General features: G+C 37.9%; 1 protein-coding gene across 1 annotated transcript in view; it reads left to right on the top strand.

Moving 5' to 3' along the window:
* IQCM (IQ motif containing M) overlaps nucleotides 1-18398 on the top strand; it is a 259252-nt gene that overhangs the window by 133212 nt on the left and 107642 nt on the right. Inside the window, exons 9-11 of the mRNA XM_070416930.1 lie at nucleotides 3554-3752; nucleotides 8031-8175; nucleotides 11060-11194. Of these exons, the coding sequence (XP_070273031.1) occupies nucleotides 3554-3752; nucleotides 8031-8175; nucleotides 11060-11194 (479 nt within the window). The remainder of the gene's footprint in view (nucleotides 1-3553; nucleotides 3753-8030; nucleotides 8176-11059; nucleotides 11195-18398) is intronic.

Raw genomic sequence — 18398 nt, 5'->3', positions numbered from 1 at the left:
TGTTATAGTTTGGTGGTATATGCAAAGCAGGCAGTCTCTAAATATGCTTATTTGGGCCGCGTTTAAAATAATTGGATGTCTAACAATTTTGAGTTTAGAGCCAGCAGGCTTCTCAGGTCATGGTCCTAGCCTGACTTAAGAAGTAAACAACAAAGGGGCCAATATACAAGGACTATCTTTGGTTCATTTATATAACAACTGTGACAAAATGCCTTGCCATTTCTAGCATCCCTCCTTTTAATAGTGAAGAAGAAAATCTTTGGTATAGTCCTGCAGCCACATGGCACACCCAAAAGATAGGTTAAAAAGACATAACAGTTTGTTTTTGAATCTGGGGCTTGAATTTGGAGAAAACAATATTGGAAAGAATTGTCAGAATAGGCAAAATATGAGAAAAAGTCATAGGTACCTTTTGAGTAAATAAAAAAAGTAGCAGCCACAAGTACCTAAATATTCAGAATACCAGTTTTTACAAAAAAAGTAGATCACAAAGAAGAAAAAAGATTCATGAGCATGATAAAAGGAATATTTTGTGATATAAGGAACTTTCATATTCTAGAAAACTATATGGAAGGTAATGATATTTTCTTAAATTAAGAGCAGATGGTCTATTCAAAAATCAGTTCATCAATATAAGAGAAAGTAAATCAAATTTTAATTTTATTCATTTTATATATCACCTATGCCACATTTTATAAACAAGGATTAATAAGCACTTCTCTTTTTTATGACTAAGCTCATTACACCTGATCTGTCAAAAATTTTGTATGTTTTATAGTGTCTTTCAACCCATTGTTTTTAATATAGTTCACATTCCATTAAGCCTTCTATAAATTATTCTTCAACCCCAAATTTCCCTTTTCTTTATTTTTAGATTTTAATTATTTCGAAATGTATTGATCAAAATCCATATGTCTAAGGCCCAAGATAAAATTATTTTATTTTTCATTGATAAAAAATCAGACAAAACGCATCCATCATTTGGTAAATGTGTTTGTATTTATTTATAGCATTTTTACTTAATATAGTTTCACTCTTTTATATTAAGTATAGCTTTTAAACATAACAACTTAATTTCAGTTCTCTCTCTCTCTCTCTTACACACACACACACACACACACACACACGCTTCTCCGTAGATAACTAAGAACTGTGTTTCATTCAGGGTCACTTAGTACACCAGAACTACTCTTGTGACCACTGCTGAAGATTCAACAATCCACATCGCACATCAACTTACAATCACACGTATCACTTTAAGATTTATTTACACTTTGTCGTCAGAGAATGTAACTTTGGGTATTAACTTGGCTCATTTGGGCATTTCTATAATAACATTTCTCTTATTTATTCTCTGAGGAAAAAAAAGCTATGAACTCAGGATCTTTTAGATTTTATAGTAGGTCTTGAAACTCTGGACAAGCCAGAAATAATCATTTCCACTTCATCTCCATTCTGTTTATCTCATACATGGAAGCCCACTCATAAAAATTGTTATATTAACCAAGCAAAAATCCTCTTAGAAACCAGAACATCTTCTTTTCTAAGCTATCCAATATCAATCCCATATAATAAAAGGGTAATATGCAAATTGACCGAATAGTGGAATGACCGGTCGCTATGATGTGCGCTGACCACCAGGGGGCAGACGCTCAATGCAGGAGCTGTTCCCTGGTGGTCAGTGCACACCCACAGGGGGAGTGCTGCTCAGCCAAAAACTGGGCTCATGACTAGCAAGCACAGTGACAGCTCTAAGGATGTCCGGCTGACAGCTTAGGTCCGCTCTCCCCAGGGAGCTGGCCTACGCCATCAGTCAGGCATCCCCCAAGGGCTCCCAGACTGCGAAAGGGCACAGCTGGGCTGAGGGACCCCCCCCCCCCCCCACCCTCTGCCCTCAGTGCATGACTTTTTGTGCACCGGGCCTCTAGTCTTAATATAAACAAACAAAAAATCTCTTCTTCATTTCCCTCCTTTTCTGATAGTTTTGTCTATTTAAATAAGAAATGTCTCCAGAGAACAAAATATATTTTTGACTCATTAATCTACAGAAGTTTTTTCAAGAGAGAGAATGACAGAAAGAAGAAGCCACAGACACAAAAGAGTTACATTTACTAGAAACTGTACAAGGTTAACTTCCATTCTTTCACAAGGAGAACAAGGACATTTTTCATTTATATATGTAAGCACAAGAAACCAACAGTCTAAATACTACATCTTTAGCAATAGGTCAAACATAACATGGAATACAATTTTCAGTGCCTGAGCAATGTCACTGGTCAGTTGTAACTTGGGAGTGGGAAGGTCAAGGAAACAAAAAGGATCTCCAAGAAATGCTTGTTATGAACATCTCATGACTTGCAGCTGACATCAATTATAATGGGCCCAAAATTATCCCTTGAATGACTTTAGCTATACTGGTATTCAAACAACGTAATACAGGGTATTTCAGAGCATGCCACAAGCTACAAGACAAACCAACTGACTAGATGGGTCAAACATTCAAAATCAGACCCCCAACATTTCACTCACTAAATGAAGAAAAATAATGGCTTTGTATAAAACAGAACAAGACGCATTAAGAATCAGCTTAATGAAGACATCAAAACAGACTCAGAGGGGGAGAAAAAAGCAGAAATAGAGTCCCTGCCTTTCACTGTGGGGATCATGAAAGTTGGGCCTGGGATTCAGAGGTCTCCAGGTAGTGCAATTTAGGGCAAGCCTCAGCTCTGGTGAAGTTCACTTGGGCATCTCATTGGAACTTCAGCTGTGACAAGTTGCAGAGTCAAAAGCAATTAAAAAGAATAAAAAGTCTTTTGTATACTAAACAGTACAATGAAACTGGACTTTGGAAGACATTGAAAAACTGACTACTATATAAAAAAATACAAGCTATATATAAAGGAAAAATGCACGTGCAAGAATACTAAAGTTACAGAGCAAGCGTCTGTGCAGGATAGAAAGTCTGCAGTTTTTTCCATATGTTCTCGTCACTACAGGGGTTGTCAATATCAGTATTGCAGGGCTTGTCCTTGTTTCCAGTATGATCCCTCACTTCTGCGATCCTGTAGTCCGTGACCCTACCAATATCACTGTGCCTCTCAATTGATAGTATTTGGAAAATAAGATTAATTTTCAGAAGGTTGCTAAGTAGAGTAGCACCACCATATAAGTACGAAGTAGTCTTTAGTTTAATAGCTTCTGGGACAGTATAATTACTTTGACTAACTTGTCTCATTGTATGAAAATACTATTTGCCTTGGATTCTATTTCTCTCTTTTGAATAGTTGTGAATAAGCTTTGAGAAGCTCACTTTATTTTGAGGTTTTTTTTTTTCCCAGAAGATTAATTTTATACATGCTATATTGATTCTGGTATGTTCAACCTTCTTTGAAGAACCCCATTGACAGGTTTAAGCAATGTATATAAATTCTGTGTACACATTATGACATGTTTCTTATTTCAATATACTCATCAGTAAAACAATTTAAAGACTTTTCAGTGTTTTTTTTTTTTTTAATAAACGCTAATAAAACATTTTCTATTTTATTTTTAGGGCACCTTCTAGTCTAAGTAAAGGCAGTAAATTTGACAGCAAAGTTAAAAGAATTGGGCCACACATAGAAATTTTTCAAGTATTCCGGGAAAGGGCCAGATCTATAATCACCAAAAAAACAATTAGAATGGTCACCGTCGTGCAGGCTTTTGTCAGAGGGTGGCTAGAACGCAGAAGATACCGCAGACTATTGAACAAGGTAAAGCGTCTGTTAAATAATATGAGGTGTTAATAATATATCTAATGTAATTTCAAGTAAAATTTTGAATAATCATTTGGTCAATAAACTCATGATTTTTCTAAATAATGTTCTATCTGCCTTTTTTGGATTAAGAAAATGTTATAAATAATCTACTTTGCTGATTGTGTCAAGCTGGAGATTCTGAACAAAAGGCCTGGCTTATCCTTAACCGAAAAGCAGTTCTGGGGCTACTTTTACTTTAAAGCCAGGACCACCTCTATTTGCACTAATTTTGTTTCTCCCTTGCTATCTGTTTATTTTCTGTGAGCATATGGATGGTGAGTGTGAGTGTTTGTGGAGATTAAGTTTCTATAGAAAGTGGCAGAGAGATGACTAGTAAAACACAGGTGAATTTCCAGGCCACTTTAATTACCCAGACCGAAGTTGATGATCAAGAATTGGAGTGGTACTATTCCTCCTGCTTATATAATTATCTTTAGTAATTATGAAAAGGAAGACACAGGGAGTATGTCTTGTCTAAAGGTACACATCTAGCTGGTGGCATACTCAAATTTTGAGAATCAAACCTAAGTCTATATGGCTCCAGAAATTTTAAAATATTAGACATTCTAGTACCAATAGTAGCCAATAATCATTGCAAAATGGTGGATTCTTTTCTCAAATCAGGCTCAACATGGACATTGAATTGTCCTGTCAACAGCTGAGGCCAGCCCTGGATGGTGTGGCTTAGTTGATTCAGAGTAGTCCCATGCACTGAGCGGTAACCAGTTCGAATCTCGATCAGAACACATGCCCGGGTTGCGGGCTCGATCCCTCGTAGGTGCTGTGCAGGAGGCAGCCGGTTGATGTTTCTCTCTCTCAACTCCTCTCCTCCTCTCTCTCTAAAAACAATAAAAACATGCATTTTTTTTAAAAAAAAAAAAACTAAGGCTATATTAAACTCCCTTCTGACCCTATAGATCTAACTGGGGTATGCTCACATCAGGGAGATGACATGGAGATCCACAGGTGCATTCATAGAGGCACCAATTCTGTGGTCATCAGGAGTGACTGCTAAGGTTTTACAGTGTGCATTGGAAGAAAACAAGATTCAGTGATACAGGTGATCAAAAATGTGTACTTAGTCTTGATACTAAGCAATTAGATACAGAATGATTGAGTATATGCTTCAGAAAGTAATAAAAGTCAGCAGTCTGACTTTGGGCAGGGGACACAGAGAAGAAAAAGGACAAAACCCAAGAGAGAGAGAGACATGTCCTTGTAGCTACATTGTGGCTAAGGGCTTCACTAATTCTTTTGTGGGAGATGAAGTAAATAAAAAATAATCTGTAATGTTATTTGTGTTTTGTATATTTATTAAATGTGTTTATGTGTATGCACTTAAGATTACTATTCAGAATATTCAATTTTTATTTCATTGTATACAGGTTTAGTCACTTTAAAACCTTTTCCTTTTTGTTTTTAAAAGGTTTTGAATAAAGATCCTTTGGGATATTGTCTTACATATTTGTTTAGACAAGTTTAGACTTCAATCAATGAGTATGGTCAAGATATCTGGTTATAGGTCAATAACATTTTTTGAAAAGTTGAACTGTGGGGAAATATTTGCTGAAATATTGCACAATGGTTATATGCAAACATCTATATAAAAACCATAATAATAGAAAAAAATAGGCAGAACACATGAACCAGTACTTTACAGCAGGAGAAACATAAGTGGCTAATAAACATGAAAGGGGGCTACTGTAGCTAGAAAATCAAATAAATGAAATCCCACTGAGTGTTATATGGTAATGGAATTCTCCAAATGAGCAAGTAATTCTTTACATATTTTTTAAAAAGATAAGAGGCAGACTGAAAATACCTACTGAAAAATGTTTCTTCTTTTTTTTTCTTCATGCTGTGGTGTGATGAGTATGATACATTTACCCTTTAAAACTAACAGGGATTGGAAAATTATAATTAGTAATTTTCCAGTGAGACTTTTCTATTTCAATATTGTTGTTATAAATATCAAGTTTTTAGATAATTTGTGACTTAAGAAATGCATGGAAATGTAAATATTTACAACCTAAAGTGTCCACGACATCATAGCTGAGGCATATTTCCATGCAGAAGCCTGACAGAGAGGCACGCTGGAATAAGAACCGCAGCTTCTTAACCATAAACACCTGACTAATCTTCCGAATGCTCAGACCTGAGAAGGTTTTCCTCATAAAATAAGTGATGTACCCCAAAGAATATTTATTAAATTCAGAGGGAAAGATGCTCAAATTAGCTTTGGTGTCTACCCAAAGCTCCTGCTCTCTCTGCAAATGGCATCATCTGTCTAAGCAGCACATGCCAAGCTGGGACCTTTTGGCTCCTGTTCTAATTTAATGCATTGCTTGATTCTCAATTATAAGCAAAAGAAACCTACTGACAGCTTTAAGCTGGAAGATACTGAGGATAATATTGGGCAGAGGATTGAGAACTAAACTCAGAAATAAGAAGATATACTGCATGTAGCTCCCAGGGCTCCAGCCACATCCTGCATAGAAAGAACCTGATATAGATACTGAATCTGAGGTATTCTGGCCTCCACGAATACTGCCCTTGGAAAATGGATATTGCTGCCACGGTTGCTCTACTACATAAAAAGACTTCCCACTATTTTGCTTTTAAAAGCATTACTAGTTTTGATTCAAAACGTGGATTTGGTGTAGATAATGGATGAAGTTTCATCACGTGTGTGTATCCTAGCAACAGAGAGAGCTTGGGTCATGAGCATCTGATTTGTAGCTTCAAACTGTAGGAGGTTTTTGCCTTCCACTAAGATTCATAGGTTGGGGAATAGACCAATAAAGTCTGACATTATTATTATTATTATTATTATTTTAAATGAGCCTATTGAACAAAAGGCAGATTAAGAATAAACATATAAAATGTTATTAAATGTTGAAAGACATTAACAAACATTAAGGATCTGCCTAGATTCTGATGGCATTCAGATGGAAGGTAAAAGGAGAAGAGGAAAGTAGTGACATTATGCTAATTATTTTTTCATTCAAGCAAATAAGCAGTATTTCATTGATACTATTGCTAATTTAAGAAAAGAAGGTTGAGCATAACATTTAAAAATTTCTGAGAAGAATCACAAAATTAAGCAAAGCTAAAAAAAATAAAATTATAAAAATAACCTTGAATCACATGAAACAAAATAAATGACAAAAGCAAGAATAATCATAAGTGTTATAAAAAGAAATAGACTAGGAAAGAAGTCAGAATAAAAGTTCACAGAATAGGTAAGGCATACTAAGTGTAAGTAAATTAAGAGGAATATAGTGTATAATTAAAAGTGTGGGCTCTTTTAATTAGTTTCATTTCAAAACTAATTCTGCAACTTACCAGCTATGGGACCTTAGGAAAGTTATTTAAAGATTTATACTTCAGGTTTTTTTTTCACTTGTAAAATAGTATGCAAAGCACATCAAAGGAAAGCTGACTAAGGGAAATTCATGACCTTTAAATACATTCTTACAAAATAGTGAAAATCGAAGTTGAGAACAGAGAAAATAGGCTAAAAGGGGGAATTAATCAAGATACCTAGAAAATTAATGAGCTAGAAAATGTAAAATGTGAAAATAATTGCATTGATAAAATGGAACTGGCTACTTAGAAAGAAAAAATTCCTAAAATAGATGAATATTTTATTTTTTAAAATATTAGTGTAGAAAATTAATATGCAGAAAAATATAGTCACAGATGACAGATAAAGAAAATTTGCACATATGCTAAAAAGAATTACTTTTTTAAAATAGAGTTTTTAGAAATCAGCAAGAATAACCTGAAAAAGTCCAGTGAAAACTAGGTAAAATACACGAATATACAATTTTCAAAAGGAAGAAATACAAGAATTTGAGGACCCAGCGTGTATAGCTTTGGTAAAAGCTGTTCATTATAGAATAATGCTTTAATAAAACTTTGTTTTCTTTTTCTGACTGGGTAGGCTACATATTATAGAAATCTGGACATCACCCTATGAAGCTCCAATGAAAGTATCCATCACTGAAATCTCTATTCTGTGGGGAAGTACAAGTATATGATAACAAACTCAATGAAATTCTCTGAACTTCAGCGATCACCTCACTGTATAACACATGTATTTAACCAACGTAGGCATGAAACAATAAATGCGTCCATAAGCTAAGAAACTTAGTGAAATGAAAGGGACAAACTCAAATATAAGTAGCAGAATATATAAGGAGCTTTACTGTTATTGTTGTTATTTTATAGGCTTTGTATCATGGGCCAACTTTGAGAGCAGTTATAAACATGTATCGCAGACAAATTTACCGTGTTAAACATCGACTTTGTCTTTGGAGGACAAGACAAATTATAAACTATGCAGAGCTAGAAGAATGGATGGATAGAAAAAAATGTAAGTAATTAAGATGTTTCTGAATAATTCTTTTTTATGGATAATAATTTTATATCCAATAATCTAGTATGAATGTACAGATATATTAAACTTTATTAAAATATGTACTAGCACCTTATAATTATTACACTGGCCACCGTTTTTCCCCACTCACTTTATGTTTAGCTACTGACTTCAAAATCACACATTCCTTATCTAAATGCCCCCACTATTTTTACTCTGTCTTACCTTCATTCCCCCAAACTTTGTCACTAAATTCATTTTTAATTTTATAGAGTTTTGCTCATTTTTCTTAGTTTTACTTTCTTTCCATGATTTCTCCTCCTTGGCTTATAACTGCAGATTACACTAATTCTGCATCTAAAAATAACCTTTTCAGTTTGAGAAAATAGACTACACACAAAAAACAAATGTGGTTCTGTTTTCCAGTCTGGACTCTGGTAGTTTCTAGCTGAGAATGTGGGTAAAAGTCTTAAAGAAAGTGAGGGAGGAAGGATGTTTCAGGCAGAGGGAGAAGCAAAGATAAAGACTGGAAGCTGGATGCAGTTACTGTGGGAAGAAGCCAGGAGACTAATGTACTGGATAGAGTTTGTGAGCCAGAGCAGAGCAAACTGAGATGGGAGGAGGGACACAGGTTGCATCAGGCTTTATAGACCACTGGATTTTACCTTGACTGAGTTGGGAAGCCAGTAGAGAGTTGTGGACCGAGGACTGGGGTGCAATTTATATCTGAACACATCACCCTGGAGGATTTTTTTGAGGATAGCTTGGCATGAGGAAAGGATGTCAAGAAGTCAAGTTGAGATCAAGGGTGCTCTGTCCAGCATAGGATCTGAGCAATACAAGAAAGCTGAAGGAATGATTTTAAGAATTACCAACTAAGGCATCCATTTGCATTGAGGTCTAAAGTAACTCAAGAGTCTATAGAATTTTTAAGTTGTTATTTGTCTTCATGGTCTTTAGAAAATTCTCCATTCTTTCCATAGTTTGTTTGCTAATTAGGTTGATATTTGATATCTGACACATAGCCATGCACCTTTTAATTATCTTTTAATGACCAGAACATTTCATTAATTGTCATGATTTAAGTTTTATATGGACCCTAATTTAATCTATGTAGAATATTAATTCTGATAGTATGTTGCCAAATGTTTGTTTTGGGGGCCTAATTACAGGTTAAAGACATAATTTCCCTCTTAATAGAGTTAAAACGATAATGTTAATATGTGTATCAGTCTGATCTAGCGTGAGACATGTAAAATGGATCAATTCAAGGAAAAACTAATAAAGGCGTATGTACCTTAAGGAGAAATATATTTACTTTAATATAAAAATAAAAAGTGATTTTCTTTGTGTTAGTTTGGCTTTCTCTAGAATCAGACCCTGAGACAAGAATTTGAACTAACAACTAACTTATTTGTGAGTGGATCCCAGGAAATACTTTTAGTAGAATGGGGAAGTGAAACAGGGAAGGGATAGAAGTAAAAAAAGAGTGTTTTATCAAGCAGATTATCATGTGGGCAACTGAAGCTTAATTCCTCTAGAGAACAGTGTAGCCAACTTGCCTCACCGCTGGGTCTTTATCCATTAACTACCCCAGTCAGTGGTTGAGGGCTGCTCCAGTGTGGGCCTCAATTTCCTGGAACTTCTGACTTGCTCCTCAGGTGGGCAGAGTGGAGTCCAGCAGCCAGAAGGAGCCTTTAGGCAATGAAATACAGATGCTGGCAATGAAAAGTCAGGTCTATGTGCACAGAAATGTAAGGCACAAGGCTATATGGATGGAGGCACCATTAGCAACTGCTCTAGTTTGCTTATTTGAAATGAGAGAAAAAGTCATAGATACACTAAATATGAACTTGCTGCTGTGCTTCAGGATCTGGAATAGCTACTCATATTTAGTCAATCACTAAATACTTCTTGGATTTGTCAATGTCTCATGACTGTCCACCTCAAATGAATGAATGAGTGAACAGAAAGTTGAAGTCCATATGTTGAATGCCAAGGTGACCCATTAACTTTTGTTAGAAACCTCTCTGGTACTTTTGTCATCCAAACATCCAGAGTGCATTTTTCAGAGCTAAACCTACATTGAGTCAAAACCCATCATCCTGTAAATGCTAGTTAACAATCAGCTTCATGGGGCTAATCCATAAACTTAAGAATAGAATCTCAATATCACCATTTCAAAAAGAAAAAATGTTTATGGAAAACTACACTCACAAAATGTATGTGTCAATTCTCTTAGTCATTATCTAACCCCTGAATCATGCCATGTATGGGAGATAGATGAGGGAAGGCCCACCTGAGTGGTTTTCTGTGGTAGCCATGAATCAGCAATAGCCAAGTACCTAAAATTAGGAAATACGAATTCAGGAAGTCAGCAAAAAAGTGTACATCATTCCATTTAGGGGCCAAATCAGAAGTAGAATATCAGTTCAAAGTAGAATCAGAAATTCAAGTAATTAGAATGTGTAGAAGTAAAAAAGAGGTGAAAAAAATCAGGGGAACTAATAAGCAATGAATACTGAAATGAGTCAGCAGAAGTCAGGCCCCCCAGAAATCCTGACCTAGAAGCTTTGTCTTATGATATAGTTTGAGCATTCATGTGTGTAGGGTCTGTAGACAACTGTCATGTAAACCAGGCCAAAGGACACCAGTGTTCTCTTTGGGGAAGCAAATCCGAATTTATCTTCCTTCTAACCGTCCATAGGAGGTTGACACCGTGCTACACTGAGTATGGAGGCTTAGCACTAAACATAAAAATAAAACTGGGTTAAATTTGCTTCAAATCCAGATGAAACTTTTAGGTGGTTTGTACTTGATATATTATTTTGAAAGAAAGTATTTTCTTTAATCTCCTCCCTTCCCCGCCCCTCCCCTTTAGACTATGAAACAATGTTTGCTAAGAGACAAGATTGGCATGGATTAGAAAGAAGTGAGCTCCTTAAGTTCTTCAATGACTGTGGTCATTACCCAACAGTGAAGCAAATTGATCAGGCTTGGGACCTGGTTCATAGAGGCAAGTAGTTTCTCCATTCCCCCCCCCCCAACCCCCACCCCCTCTTTTCCTTTTCTTTTCTCTTTTTCCTTCTTGTCTATTTCCTCCCTTGTTCTTTCCTTCCGTTCCTCTCTTTTATTAAACTTGTCGTATAAGTCCTTTTCCTCAAACTTATTTTTTTGTCTGATTTTAATATATGTGAATAAACATATTTAAAGTTTAAAAGAAGTTCATACAATGAACTTTCTTGGGTGGGTGGAAGAGGTGATTTTTGCTCTTTAAGCTTTTAATGTATTTTATGCTATAAAGCTACATCAGAGTGTATTTTAAACCACCGTATTTTAAAGACTGATGCTAATAAGCTTTCTCATAGATAGTTATATTTGGTACCAATGAACATAAATGCTTAAACATTGTAAACGGTTTCAAAATAGTAGTTTTTTATAGTAATACTAGGGGCCCAGTGCACAAATTCATGCACCTTGAAAGGAACTGTGGGCTGTGAGGCTGCGGTAGGCACAGGGACAGGTCTCTGCCCATCCTCCGCACCCTCACCCGGCCCCTCCCACCATGGCCACCAGTCCCCTGTCTGCCGGCTCCCTCTCTGCCAGCAGCCCTGCTCAGGCTGCCACTGCTCCCACACACTAATGGTACCAGCCCTGCTTGCACCCGCTGATGGCGCAGAGTGATTGGGACTGGCGATGGGCACAGCAGTGGGTATGAGCGGCGGCTCCAGCGGCAGCTGCAGGTTCGAGCAGTGTTGATGCTGGCAGTGGGTGTGAGTGGCAGCTCTGACGCCAGCACCTGGTGCGAGTGGGGCCGGCACTGGCAGCAGGTGCAAGCACCGGGCGGGACCACGGTGTGCGGGAGCAAAGAATTTTCAGCATCCACCAGAAGCTTGCACTGATGACAGCAACTGGTGCCCTACCTTGGTCTGGTGCCCCCACTCACCTGCTCCACTATCCTGCCGCGGCTGATGCCCGCCATATTCTGCACATGCCCCCTGGCGGTCAGCGCATGTCATAGCGACTGGTTATTCTATTTTTCCATCTTTCAGTCTATTTGCATATTAGCCTTTTATTATATAGGATAATGGTTCAATGTAATAGAATTTTATAGTTAGGAAATAAATAAATGAAAAGATAGTGTTGTATGAGACTATTTAAGTGGAGTGACATTTCTTCTCTACTAGTAAACACTAATAATGGGGTATAAATTGTTATTGAGATGTGAAAAACTCTATGAATTTTCCTTAACTCCTTGAGATACTTCTCAACTTTTCTTTCTATGTTCATACTAATGTTATGGCTTGCTACCACAGTTAGAGAGGATGCATGGATGTAGCCACAATTTAATTGAGGGGAAAAAAGGTAAACACACGTATCAGGATTTTTTAAATGGAAGAATAGGGCTCACATGCTAGTAGGAAGGTGTGATTCAGGTCAGAGTGACAAGGTTGAGGACTCATTATACGGTTGAAGTTCTCTTCTTTCATTGGTTCTTAATGTAAATTTGCCTAATGCTTTGCCTATGGACTTTGCTTTGCAGTGCTGTGCCGTAGACCAATTCCAGCATGTCATAATTTCAAGAGTTTCAATCAAAAGGTTGATGAAACTTGGGGACTCAACAGGGTTGAGTCACAGATGTAGTCACCTGTTGGGAATGGCTAAAGGCATTTCCCCAAACCTGAATAGGAAACTGATTGTGGCTGCCAGACAGTTAAAGGGCATCTTAATCTACATGTTATTGCCTCCTACTGGCCAAACACCTGAACAGCCGTAGGCTATTCCCCAAACTGACAATGCTTCTGTACCCTTTGAAACCTTTCCCTTTGAAGTGTATTATCTCCACCTTGCCTTAGGACAAATTGTGTGAATAAAAGCAAGGGTCCTAGACAAGGAGGGACTCTCTTCAGTTCCTTTAGCTGAAGCTCCTCTGACCCCCAATGCCTTTCAAAATTATAACTCGTCTTCCGACTCTTTATTAGTCTCTGGATTTCTATGTCATCTGCGCACAGCCTTTTCCAGATTCCTGAACCCTTCTTGATTCTGGGACATGAACCCTGGTAATGCTGTATCCCTGGTATGTAGAATGCTTTTTTAGACTCTTAATGAACATTTGTTCACAGATGAGCAGAAGCATCCAATCACTTTGTGCTTCAGTGGTTTGTTCAAGTAATTTGTTTCTTGGTGATAAAGACATTGCATGTTCAAAACAACAATGAGGTACCATCTCACACCTGTCAGAATGGCTATCACCAACAAATCAACAAAGTGCTGGTGAGGATGTGGAAAAAAAGGAACACTCGTGCACTGCTAGTGGGAAGGCAGACTGGTGCAGCCACTATGGAAGACAGTATGGAGTTTCCTCAAAAGTTAAAAATGGAACTCCCCTTTGACCCAGTGATCCCACTTCTGTGACTATATCCCAAGAAACCAGAACCACCAATCAGAAAGGATATATGCACCCCTATGCTCATAGCAGCACAATTTATCATAGCTAAGATCTGGAAACAGCCTAAGTGCCCATTAGCAGATGAATGGATTAGAAAACTGGTACATCTACATGATGGAATACTATGCTGCTGTAAAAAATAAGGAATTCTTACCATTTGCAACAGCATGGATGGAACTGGAGAGCATTATGCTAAGTGAAATAAGCCAGTCAATGAAAGAAAAAATACCACATGATCTCACTCATTTGTGGATAATTAAGACCATTGTAAACTGATGAACAAAAATAGATACAGAGGCAGAGCAACATTGAACAGACTGTCAAACTACAGCAGGAAGGCCAGGGAGGTTTTTTGGGGGGGTGGGTAAGAGATCAACTGAAGGACTTGTATGCATGCATATAAGCATAACCAATGGACACAAAACACTGGGGGGTATGGGAGGCTAGGGGAAGGTCAAAGGGAGAAAGAAAAAAGGAGACATATGTAATATTCTTTGTAATACTTTAAGCAATAAAACAATTTAAAAAAGACACTGTAATGCTAAGCTAATTCCTATTTTAAAAATTACAATAAAATTGATTTTTTTCCTTTTACCATAACCCAAAATACTATTGTACAAACCTGCCTGCATTCTACTTGACTACTAAATAAAGCTGATAGCACACAAAAAAAGACATTTCATATTTATTATAGAAAATTTGTGATACGGAAATACATAAAATTGCTAAGAAATAGCAATTAGTGACATTTGAAGTCTATCCATTATTTTTCTGTGCATAAGATGTTGTTTTATGAAAATTGAGATTATTTTCTATGTATTTGAAAATCTCTTCTTTTTACTTAGAAATACTCATAAGTTTCCAAGCCATAAATGCCTTATAATAATCTGTCATATGGATCATCTATAATGTATTTACTGTTGTATATTTAAACTATTTCCATTTTATAATAAACTAGAGGCCCAGTGCATGAATTCATGCATGGGTGGGGTTCTTTGGCCTGGCTGCCGATCAAGGCCTATGGGGGGCCAGCAGCTGGGGGGAAGGACCCTGGGAAGTTGGCTGGTGGGGGGGATGAGGGGGGGTCAGGGGCCTTGGGCAGTTGGCAGCTCCGATGTTGAGCGCCTGCCCCCTGGTGGTCAGTGCACGTCATAGTGACTGGTCGGCCGGTCATAATGGTCACTTAGGCTTTTATATATAGAGATAATAATAAAATGAAAAAATTAAATACAGCAAAATTGAATTAATTAGGCATTTCAGAAACATACGGATTATTGTTAGTAATTGAAAAATAAGCTTTTCTTTTAAAATTAAGTTTTATAGAGATATTTTCTATACTGGTTATTTTGGAGTATATCATAAAGGCTAAGATCTGGAGCATGGCTCTGGAATTAGCTTGCCTGGGTTTAATTACTGGTTCCACCATTTACTAGTTGTATGTCTTTGAATAATTTATCTTTAATATGCCTTATTTTGCTCAACTATAAAAGGAAGGTAATACTAAATCATTGGACTGTTGGGTGGTTTAAATGAAATAACTCATGGGAAATGTGTTTTTTATTATAAGTGCTCAATAAATCTTTGCTACTGTTATTCTTAAATAATTTTAACTATACCTAATTATAAAAATAAATTTTAATAATTATTTTAAAATATTGAACCTAATTATATAATGACTCATTTTTTAAAAAATATATTTTTATTGATTACATAGAGAGGAAGGAAGAGGGCGAGGGAGATAGAGACATCAAAGATGAGAAAGGATTATGGATCAGCTGCCTCCAGCACACACCCTGCTAGGGATGAAGCCTACACCCAACATGTACCTTGACCAGGAATTAAACCACAATTTCCTGGTTCATGGGTTGATGCTTAACCACTAAGTCACATAGGCTGAGCTATAATGACTCACTTTTATAGAGGTTATTTATTAAATGTCATCTATTGATTTCTACCCATATCATCTCTTTTTACTATCATAATGACCTGTCTTCTAGAGGAGTAGATACACTCATTCATTTATGCTCATTTTTACAAATGAGAGAACTGAGACTTAGAAAGAGACTTTTATAAGCTCATTAATAGAGCTGGAACTTTTTCCTGGTCTCTTCAAGTGAAGTTCAGTACTCTTTCCATTTCACTTTGGGAGACATTTTAAAAGTCAATGTTATGAAAAATGAATGATTATAGCATTTTTGACAGCAAGTACTCCTGATATTTTGTAACTAGCTTAATGCCTTGAACTATAGTAGGTTTTCTGTGAATGATTGAGTCAATTAAATTGCTCATAAAAACTAAATTTTTCAAAAGAAAACTTAGTTTAAAATCATATTGTTTTATTATAATGCCTAAATTTGGGAAGCTTTGCTTTATAGAAAGGATTCACTCTAACATAATTTTAAATATATGTCCAATTTTGTTGCTCCATCCAGTTAGAAAAATTATTTTGGTACATAAGAAACTTAATTTAAAATGACAATATTCTAAATAATAAAAAGGAAAAGCATTATGGAAAATGGAGTTAAATTAATGAGTTTTTTACTTGCTTCTGGAATATATTCCATTTTTAAGAGAATCTGATTTTATGCATTTTAGATTGTCAGTCATCTCCATTCATAATGGCTTCTTTGATTATGATAATAGTTCTGGATGTGCAACCTATGCATTTTTTCATTCAGTAGAATATTTCATCTAATGCATATGTAGTTAATTCAATTGATTAACTTCTTCAGTGTATGACACCAAGTAGGTCAAATTTCTAAAACTGCCTGTATGTGTTCAGATATTTTTAGCCTTTTAAAAATTCTTTATTCTTATCACTATGGTAACAAAAAAGAATTTGTGACTGGGGACATGATTTTCATCTGAAAATCTTCTTGAGGAAGAATGAAACAACTTTAGGCTGCATGTAAAGGCTGATCTTAAAAGTTGGAGGTTATGCAAACATGAGCATTTTTACTTGATACTCATTTAAATCTCAGTGAATGAAACTGATACAATAGAATAGCATATCTGAAAGTATGGAAAATAACACATTTTTGTTCTAATTTTGCAACATGTAAATAGAACCTCTAGTTTATTTTCTGAGTTAGAGCGAACAGAAAACAATCATGAAGAGAAGTCTGTTTTCACTGTGCAGCCCTAGACAAAAACAAAACAAAACAAAACTCACACACACACACACACACACAAAACCCACAAAACTTAAAAAACACAGAAAGTACCTGATGTACTATATAGATACTAGAAGCCCGGTGCATGAATTTGTGCACCAGTGGGGTCCCTCAGCTTGGCCTACAGGATCGGGCTGAAACTGGCTCTCCTACATCCCCCGAGGGGTCCTGGATTGTGAGAGGGCACAGGCCAGGTTGAGGGACCCCACAGGTGCACAATCGTGGCTGGGGAGGGATGGTTGGCCAGCCAGGGAGGGATCAAGGGAGGGCTCCAGGGCATGTCCTGCCCATCTCGCTCAGTCCTGATCAGCTGGATCCTAGCAGCAAGCTAACCTATCAGTCAGAGCATCTGCTCCTAGTGGTCAGTGCACATCATAGCAACTGGTCAACCGATCGACTGCCCCCTGGTGGTCAGTGCATGTCATAGCGAGTGGTTGAGCGGCCTTAGCATATCATTAGCATATTACGCTTTGATTGATTGAATGAACTACTGGACGACTGGACACTTAACATATTAGGCTTTTATTATATAGGATGAAGAAACTGGCCTGAGATGGAATGTGAATTATTTTAGACTCTCTGACTAGTTAGTGGCATCCCTACTATATTTGGGCCTCCTGCTCTTGGGAGAACAGCTTTTTTACCACAGACAACACTGCATTTTCTGCTGCTTTCTCATGATGTAGCTTTATGTTATTATATGGGAAGCATATCATGATGTTCCCTTAATTTTAAAAATATGAACAGGTACTCTAACAATAAAATTTTAATTATGCAGATAAGGGATTAAAGAGGATTTTAAAAAGATAGTATTCTAGGGTATAGGTCGAGACGGCCCCGGAGAGGTTGAATCGGCCCCGGTGAGGTCGGGACGGCCCCAGTGAGGTCGGGACAGCCCCGGTGAGGTTGGGACGGCCCCGGTGAGGCTGAAACTTCCCCAGTGAAGTCAGGACAGCCCCAATGAGGTAGGGACGGCCCTGGTGAGGTTGAAACTGCCCCAGTGAGGTTGGGACGACCCTGGTGAGGCTGAAACGGCCCCGGTGAGGTCGAGACGGCCCCAGAGAGGTTGAATCGGCCCCGGTGAGGTCGGGACGGCTCCAGTGAGGTCAGGATGGCCCCGGTGAGGTTGAAACGGCCCCGGTGAGGTTGAAACTGCCCCGGTGAGGTAGGGACAGCCCCAGTGAGGTTGAAACGGCCCCAGTGAGGTCGAGACAGCCCCGGTGAGGCTGAATCGGCCCCAGGGAGGTCGGGATGGCCCCGGTGAGGTTGAAACAGCCCCGGTGAGGTAGGGACGGCCCCAGTGAGGTTGAAACAGCCCCGGTGAGGTTGGGATGACCCTGGTGAGGTTGAAACTGCCCTGGTGAGGTCAGGACGGCCCCAGTGAGGTCAGAACGGCCCCGGTGAGGTAGGGACGGCCCTGGTGAGGTTGAAACAGCCCCAGTGAGGCTGAGACGGCCCCGGTGAGGTTGGGACTGCTCCTGTGAGGTTGGGACAGATAATGGGGACCAGTATAGACTGATGAACAGGGGTAGATGCAGTGGCAGAGCAACATTGAACAGACTGTCAAACTACAGTGGGAAGCCTGGGGAGGGTTTGGG

Source organism: Myotis yumanensis, unplaced genomic scaffold (assembly GCF_028538775.1).
Source record: "Myotis yumanensis isolate MYYU_CA2020_CCGP unplaced genomic scaffold, mMyoYum1.0.hap1 SCAF_5, whole genome shotgun sequence".
Taxonomy (NCBI): domain Eukaryota; kingdom Metazoa; phylum Chordata; class Mammalia; order Chiroptera; family Vespertilionidae; genus Myotis; species Myotis yumanensis.
This window is presented reverse-complemented; position numbering and strand designations above follow the sequence as displayed.